The sequence below is a fragment of the Bufo bufo genome, chromosome 7 (genome assembly GCF_905171765.1).
Source record: "Bufo bufo chromosome 7, aBufBuf1.1, whole genome shotgun sequence".
NCBI lineage: Eukaryota > Metazoa > Chordata > Amphibia > Anura > Bufonidae > Bufo > Bufo bufo.
The window spans coordinates 127,312,378-127,321,612 of NC_053395.1; the positions used below are offsets into that span (position 1 = coordinate 127,312,378).

The 9,235-nt window shown below is 40.5% G+C and overlaps 1 protein-coding gene across 1 annotated transcript; it reads left to right on the forward strand.

The window, feature by feature from the left end:
* The first annotated feature begins 5,205 nt into the window (after positions 1-5,205).
* On the forward strand, positions 5,206-8,981 carry LOC121007619 (gamma-crystallin 1-like). The gene is made up of 3 exons (XM_040439668.1): positions 5,206-5,214; positions 7,261-7,503; positions 8,706-8,981. The coding sequence occupies exons 1-3, from the start codon at positions 5,206-5,208 to the stop codon at positions 8,979-8,981; spliced, it is 528 nt and encodes a 175-aa protein (XP_040295602.1).
* Positions 8,982-9,235: the final 254 nt, after the last annotated feature.

Genomic DNA, 9,235 nt, shown 5'->3' on the forward strand with positions numbered 1-9,235 from the left:
GACAGTGTCCCACCTGTGCGGTGGCAAAAGGGGAGAGACATGATCAGCGAGCCCCCCTTCATCCAATAGTGAGTAGAGGTCCTCTTGAAATCCTGGCAATCGACCACGTGAAACTGGAACCCAGCAGATCCGGGTATGTCTATGCTATGACAATCATAGACCACTATACGAAGTTCGTTGTGGCTGTACCTGTAAAGGACTTAACTGCAAAAACTACAGCTGCTGCATGTGAAAGAGCTTCATTCTGCCGTATGGGTGTCCTGACAAGATACTCACTGATCAGGGATCTGCATTCGAGTCTCAGTTATTCTATGAACTTTGTGCCTTGTACGACTGCAAAAAAATTAGAAATACCGCATACCACCCTCAGGGAAACGGACTGTGCGAAAAAATGAATCAGACACTGATCAACATGCTCAAGGCTGTGCCGCCTCACAAGAGGACCAAATGGCCGTTACTCCTCCCTGAACTAGTGTACCTGTATAACAATACAGCTCATTGCTCCACTGGGTACACTCCATACTACCTCATGTTCGGAAGACATGGCCTCTACCTGCAGATCTTGCCCTTGATGTCCCTTTACTGGATTCTGAACCACTCCTTTCCCAATCTGAGTGGGTTAAAGAGCATCAGAAGCGCCTGGAGGACGCTAAAGAAATAGTGGACTCTAAAATAGAGAAGGCTCAACAATAACAAAAACAGGACTTTGATATGCATGCACATGCTGAGCCCTTACAGCCTGGAGACCAGGTCTGACTAAAAAACAATCACCCTGTAAGCAAACTGGATAGTCGCTGGGAGCGTGAGCCATATACAGTTCCCTCATCAGCGGTCTACGAAATCCAGAGAGAGGATAAGGGTACTCAGCGAGTCCATCGTAACAGGCTCAAGAAATGCCTACAGGAACCTGTTCAAGAGCAGCCAAGAGAAGAGGATACATTACCTGAGCTGCCATTGTCTTTAGAAAGTAAGACTCAAACAGAGTTGCCTTCCATGCTTGACCCCCTTCAGTGGTTAATCCAGTCTCAAATTCGAGTCCTGATGCCAGTTGCTGATCCTGAGTCCTGAAGTCAGACAGCTGATCCTCCTGCACAAGTCCAAGACTCTACTTCTACCCCTGGAGGCTTGGAACTGCCCTTGCAGAGATCCCAACAGACCAACAAAGGTAAACCACCTGCCTGTTATCGGGAATTCTTTGGGATGGACCTTTAGTTACAGAGACAATAGAAGCCAAGCCATGGACACATTTTTAATGGTAAGGATAGGAACATTGCCACCTGTTTATTGTTTACATTATTGTCTCCTTCATCTACCCTTTTTGTGCCTGGACTTCATGGACTCCATCTATCAGTCAAGCCATACCTCATGTTGGATTACAAATTATTTTTGATTTTTGATTTTCCTACAAGTTATGCAACGTTAAAAGCTTGCACCCAAAGAAAGGACTCAAACGTATACCTGAGCTCTTTGTGACTTATACTGTTCTAATCTTACATAAATTTTGCTTAAATGTTTACAGGTTGAGCAACGTTCAAGTACTCGTGCCCATTGTACGGACTCTTTAACAGATGCCGCAATGTGACCTTTATGCACTTATTGTGATTATTGCACTTAACTTTGCACTTAACCAGAAATGTAGCACCTTACTTTTGTGTGTCTTGCCTTACAGCTCTGTTCTCTTTACACTGACTGCCTATCTGGACGCTTAATACTAATGGCCTACACCCAGTGTTATATATCCTAGGTACCCAGGGTAGGACCAAGTGGTAAGTCCCGGCAGGTCCAGTAACTACAAGGGTAACCCCGCTGCTTCGGGAATGGCTAGGGGAAAAAGGTACCCCTCCATCCCGCTTGTTACATGTTCAGGATTGCTCCCATCCTGAGGTGTCTTCCAGGAGTTCCATGGGATTATTATATCATCCTCCTGTGATTTCCAGAAGTGTATGGAGACGCTAATACCTCCCCTTCTGAGCCTTTGCCTAAGGTATGGTACCTTAAGCCTTAGAGCCTTTTAGCTACCCATAGTCACCATAGTGATGGTGCTTTAAGCCTTATTTTTATGACTTTGGTGCAGGAAAGGGAATACAGGATAATGCCACCCTTCCATTTGCCAGTATTTCATTACACCATGGTGGGATTAAGGAGTAAGGACACCCCCATGCTTCCTTTGGTGTTCATGGCCAGAACACTTCAAAGTTAGTCAGTGTAGTGATTGCTTAGTGCAAACCTTGGTTCACTGGTTATACCGAGAGGGAAACTGTTACTTAGGACACGCTACTCATGCGGGCAGGAACCTAGGGTAGCCGTTATATGTTTTGTCTATGTTTGTCTTATGTGTATTTCAGGCAGCCCTTTGTATTAATTTGGGTACCCCCAGAGCTCATTCCTCTTATCCCAAGTACAAGCCGAGGACTGCTTGATTCAAAGTAAGGGGGAATGTAACACCCCAGAGTTGGGTTACTAAACGCTTTTACCCCGCTACAATCTGCTAAGAGCATTAACATTGTCATTTGATTTGATTTCGCTCATGTCATTCACAACTGTGCAGATAAAAAATTTATTTTTTCCTTGTAATGTTTCCGGTCTACCAGCAGGTGGCTGCATCATTGGTAGGAATAGTTTTAATGTTATGGCCATTCAGAATGGAACGTTCCTGTTATGTTCTGCCCCCCTGCTTAAGAGAAGTGGAGTTTCCCACATCCTGTAGCGAGGGAGGGAAAAAACAGTTACAGCGAGTTCTAGCTCTCCCTCCATGGAGAAGACAGCAAAAGTCTCGTCCTGAGATTTGATCAGATTCCCAGTCTGAGCTTTGCAGCTCAGCTGGACGAAACCAAGCAGAAAGTTGCAGACCACTCCAGTTCCAGGAAGAACCATACCCTGTAAAGATAACTGTGAGTAGAGACCAGAGACCCCAGGAAAAGCCTTATTCCTCCTCAGCAAGTCAGTCCCAATTTAGCAGAATATAGACAGTGCAGAAGCCAAATTCCTGCCACATTACAGAGCTACTAAGCAGACATCCTTTTCCTGCAAAAGCTCCATGATAGAGCAGAAGATATATTCCTGCCATACATTGCCAATACCTGCTGAGACCAAGGACTAATGCTGTATCGTGCATGGATGAAATTTACTACTAGTAAAGACAAGTTTGACCTTCACCCAAAGTCTGGATCTCAATTTCTGCTACCAATCCCTCTATTACTCCCACTATCACTACCCTTATATTATAGCAAGTGAGCCAGGATCCAGGAGTCCAGCCGTACCCAGGTAGGAGACACTGTTGACACTATTACCACTACCATACAGAGACATTACACCACTCTGGCATTCCTAACCTGGTGCGTGAGTTACAACACCTTAAAGGGCCCTGTGTTAGTACCCTGCGCACGCTGCAATTGGCGTCATAAACAAACTATAGACTATTATACTCATATCCTGACCCAGTGCATAGTTTGGCGTCCGTGTAACCGTACCACGGTCCTGCTCATTGCACAGTATTTAATGGTTTTATTTGACTGACAGGAATGCAGCGTAGGCTGCAAATGTACTTTATACAACAAAAAATTGAATTTTTCACCAAAAAATGGAACTGCAGTATTTGGCGGTTTTATTGGACTGTCAGAAATGCAGCACAGGGCAAAAAGGTACTTTATTGCCCAGTAAAAAGGTTTTTTTTTAACCCTAAATGAAACAGATGGATTTAACTGTGATTATATTTCACTCTCACAAATGAAGCACAGGGGTTTTTAACATAAAAAATGGTGGATATGTCACCCCTACAATGGAACAGATGGATTTGCTGAATTTATGTGCCTGCCTGTCACATATGCAGTGCAGGCCTCAGAAGTACTTTACAACAAAAAATGTAAATATGTCATCCCACAATGGAACAGATGGATTTAACTCATTATATTTCACTCTCAGAAATGCAGCACAGGGGTACTTTACAGAAAAAAATGGGGATATGTCACCCCCTGGGTCCCTGAACTCACAGACGGTATTATTTTCCCTTCCCCTGGCACATATGCAGTGCAGGTGCACTTTAAAAATGGGTATATGTCGGCCACTGAACTACAAGAACAGGATTAAATAATTGTCTGTGGCACATATGCAGTGCTGGTGCACTGCTGTTGCACAAAATGGCCGCCAACGCCCTGCAGCCTTTCAAAAAGCGCCATTAAATCGCTGAACACTGAACTCGAACTTTTACGAAAATGTTCGGGTCTGGGTACAAAAAACGAAAGTTCGGTACGAACCCAAACTTTACAGTTCGGGTTCGCTCAACCCTACAAATGACGTAATGGAAAAAAGGGTAATTTTTTCATGTTTTCTCTTACCCAAAAAAAATGTAATAAAATGTCATCAGAAAGTCAAACACACTTCAAAATGGTATCAATAAAAACTACAGATCAGTACATATAGCTATAAAAAAGTTATGGGGGTCAGAATATGGTGATGTAAAAAAAAAAAATTCCGAAGTTTTACTTTATTTTTCAAATTTTTTCATTTTTTATTTATTTATTTTTACACTATTTAGACTACTTATGCACATTGTAATTGTACTGACCTAGTGAATGAAGGACATGGGTCAGTTTTGCCACAAAGGGAACGCCGTAGGGACAAAACCCATAAAACGGTGGAGGAATTGCATTTTTTTCCCCAAAAAAGTCATGGCTCAAGGAAGATAGGGAAGAAAAATGAAAACACAAAAATGAAAAAACCTCTGGTATCCTAAGGGATAAGGAAAATTAAAGAAAATCAACATCTTTTAAAAATTCTAATACTTCCAGATACATCAAGACAGAATAACCTTGTAAAAGTGATGAAACAAAAAATCAGCTTCTCGATGGCCCATTAGCAATCCAGCACTGAACAACAGTTAAACACGCTGTACCACTGATTCCTTTCAGTGAAAACAGTACAGCAGGGGAAAATAAAACAACTTGCTGGAGTTTGTGATTTTGTTGTGTTACAATCCCATGACTAGAGCAATGCTGACATTATCAGTCTGAAGTACATTTACTCATTGTTACGCAAAGTACATTGTGAGCAGTTTGTATAAATGAGAAGGTTGCAATAGTCTATCCATAGCACTTCATTAACATTCACCATGGGAAAGGTAATGTGATTACTGCATTAAACTGTATATATTAGCATAATAGTATTTAAATACTACATTGAAATATTGATAATTTTTAGCATAAAGCAATGGGAAAGGTAACATGACTACTACATTGAGTTGCATAGATTAGGGCAAGTTCACATCACCATTTAGCTTTTTTAATCTTCTCATCTGTGTGTTCAGTGTGCATCCGTTTTTATCAGTTCTGTCAGACATGTTATTTTTGACTGCATGCCGGACTTTTTCTCTCATGAAAACCGATGCTCAAAATAAAGGATCCTTTTTGTTTCCTTCTGACAGATCAAAAGAACAGAAAGTTAAATAGTGATGTGAACTCACCCTTAGGCCTCATGTACACGACCGTATGTATTTTGCGGTCCACAAATAACGGATCCACAGAAAATACGGATGATGTCCGTGTGCTTTCCGTATTTTGCAGAACGGAACAGCTGGCCCCTGATAGAACAGTACTATCCTTGTCCATAATGTGGACAATAATTGAACATGTTCTATTTTTTTGCAAAACGGAAATACGGACATACGGAAATGGAATGCACATGGAGTAACTTCCGTTTTTTTTGCGGACCCATTGAAATGAATGGTTCTGTATACGGTCCACAAAAAAAACGGCCTAAGTATAATAACATCCAATTATTTTGCATATAATTGAACTGAAAAACAGTATATACTTGATTATTGTGGTCACACATTGTTAGCTTTAGTGGTGGCAAAGCTTAATTTCTGATCATTCCCACTTTTATAATGATCTACTTCCTAAGGCCTCTTGTGCCCAGTGGCCGTGCTGCGGGCCGCAATGCACGAACACCCACCGTGTGGCAGCTGCAGCGGATCACGCAGCCATTCACTTTAATGGGTCCGCGATCCGGCTGTCCTGCAAAAAGATAGGACATGTTCAGTAGTCCTTCCATAGGGTACCGTTCCATGCTTCCGTTCCGCATCTCCGGATTTGCGGACCCATTGAAGGGAATGGGTCCGCATCCGTGATGCGGAATGCACGCGGAACGGTCCCCGTGTATTGCGTATCCGCAAATGCGGTCCCTAATACGGCCACGGGGCGCACACGTTCGTGTACAAGAGGCCTAGGTGTGTAACCACAGGCTCAGGTTTTTTTATGCAGTCTTTGAAGCCAAAATCAGGAGTGAATAAAAAAAAGGAGGTCATATCTGTCCTTTAGGCCCCTTTCACACGAGCGAGTATTCCGCATGGGTGCAATGTGTGACAAACGCATTGCGCCCACATGGAATCCAGACCCATTCATTTCAATGGGGCTGTGTACATGAGCAATGGCTTTTATGCATCACTTGTGCATTGCGTGAAAATCCCAGTATGTTCTATATTCTGCAATTTGCACGCAACGATGGCCCCATAGAAGTAAATGGGGCTGCGTGAAAATCTTATTGCATCCGCACTTGCGGATGGTTGCTAAGAGATGTTGTTTGTATACCTTCAGTTTTATATCACGCGCGTGAAAAAAAGGAATTAAATCGCATTGCACGCGTGCGATAAAAACTGAACAACTGAATGCGATCGCAGGCAAAACTGAATGAGCTTGCTTGTGAAATCACGCATTTTTCACTGAACGCATTTGCAACGCATGCAGACCTATTCCGCTCATGCTCGTCTGCTTGGGGCCTTATACTTTCTGAGAGCTGCATGCAGAAATCTGACTGTGTGGCTGTACACTAAGTGATCTGAACCAACGGTGATTTTAGCTTCACTTTTGTGTAATTAGCATATACTGTATCAGTACCACTCTATAGGCTGCAAATGGAAATATTGCAAAGATATATTGAATATACCCTGCATAAAATAGAATACTGCAATGCTCTACAAATTACTCAAATGAACTGGGATTTATTTTTTTAATTTTTAAATTTTTTGGAGGGGCAGTGAGAACATGGTAAATCTGTTATTGCTTTTCAGTAGGTTTTTCTGTAAGCCAGTAGGATTACTTCATAAGTTTTTTTTTGCTTTATTAGTTTTGCACAGTTAAACACGTGTTAAACTCTTTTTGTTATTATATTTTATTCCATTTTTTGAGTTTGCAAGATAAGCAAAAACAACAACTCTGTTGTGCGCCGATATCTCAATTGATTAGTCTTTCTTAAAATTATTTCCAGATTATCTTCTATGAGGACAGGAACTTCCAGGGTCGATCCCATGAAAGCAGCAGTGACTGTTCAGAGCTGAATTCTTATTTCAGTCGCTGTAACTCTATCCGGGTAGAGAATGGAAACTGGATGATCTACGAGCGTCCCAATTACACTGGTCAACAGTACTTTGTGAAGAAAGGGGAGTACCCAGATTGTCAGCACTGGTTTGGTCTGAGTGACTCCATCAGGTCCTGCCGTTTAATCCCTCAGGTAGGAAAGCCTCCCTGGAGGAATTTCTTGGAGACAAAAAGTTACTTATGGGGCAAAAAATTGCATTTTTGTGCTTTTATATATATATATATATATATATATATATATAAAAATGCTCCATTACAAAGACAATTTTTTTCCCTTCCTGGGCAAGAAAATAGTAATTTTTATATTAAAAAACATACGATAAGGTAAAATACAATTATTTTTAGTAATAATACTTATAATCATCTTCATCACACTAGCTCTGTTTTGTTAGAAGAGCAGAGCAACAAAAGTAAGGAAGTGCTGGATTCGGCAAATAACTAAACTGAACAGGGCTAGCAGATGCCTTGCTTTTTACCAGATTAAAAATTTCTGCATGCAGGACATTTTTGGTTGCTCTTTTTCACAAATTTTGGGATGGAAGTTCCTCTGGTACAGATATGATAATTCAGCATTGCTAAAACTAAAAGTCTACAAGTATTTTTCTGCATTTTTAAACACTTGTAGAAAACAACATACGTTTGAAGTGTATTTAACTCCAGTTTCACATACATTATTGGTATTGTTTTTCCTAAAAAAAAATCTGCCTTTTATAAATCTTATAGAGAAGCCTATAGGAAAACAGAAACCAAAAAGTCATACCCACATTTGAAAAATATTGCACAAAAGCAACAAAAACATTATATTGCACTATAGACTTTAAAATGGCAAGTCACAGAAAAAGGGCAAACTTTAAGCTTCCTTCCAACATTGACTTTCTTTTCCATTTTTGGGGGGAGTGGTAAAAATGGCATGCATTTTTTGTGTCCTATATACAGCACTTTAAACAGGCATTGTTTCAGCATTCTTCAGCTGCTATAAAGATGCCTAAAAGAAAAATGCATATCTAGAGCATTGTCTAAAAAAAACTGTAAAATTGAACAAAAACATGCTTTGTCTGTAGTGAATTTACTTAATAAAACACACACACAAAAACACTAAGAAAAAAAAAGGCAAAACCAAAAATAGGGGTATGTTTAAAACCAGCCAAAAGAATAAAAGGGCTAAACAACTCTTTGTGCAAGAATAATGATGGCAGATTGAGTGGATTCTGGATCTAATTTTTACAGGGCCTGAAGACCACCTCAGGAATTTGAAGTGGATAATACTTTGGCCAAATGATTTGACTTTATGTAATACAGTATTAATATGTGTGCTATTTTGTGTTTACTGTGAAGCACCGTGGCTCCTTCAGAATCAGGATCTATGAGAGGGAAGACTTCAGGGGTCAAATGATGGAATTCACCGAAGATTGCCCTCATGTGAACGAAGAATTCAATTATCATGACATCCACTCCTGCAATGTCTTAGAAGGACAGTGGATCTTCTTTGAACAACCCAACTACAGAGGACGTCAGTATTACCTGAAGCCTGGAGAATACAGAAGATTTACAGATTGGGGAGCCATGAATGCTAGAGTTGGCTCTTTTAGACGCATAAGTGATTTGTACTAAAATGGTAAATTTTTTCCATGTGCTTAAATTAATTACAATATACATTATAAATTCATTTTCCTTTAAGATTAAAACCCTGCATTCAAATTGTGTGCTTATGATTTGATCATCGGATGAATATTTATTGGCACATGTACAACCACCAAAACTCAGTAAATTACTAACCGGTATTTACTTTAATTACATCTTAACCATTACAAGGAAAATTTTTATGAAGGTTAGGGAATATACACTGCTCAAAAAAATAAAGGGAA

Excerpts from the sequence above, each read along its gene's own strand:
- LOC121007619 (XM_040439668.1), top strand. Across the intron at positions 7,504-8,705 it reads CCTGCCGTTTAATCCCTCAG|CACCGTGGCTCCTTCAGAAT; the intron begins GTAGGAAAGCCT and ends TTTACTGTGAAG.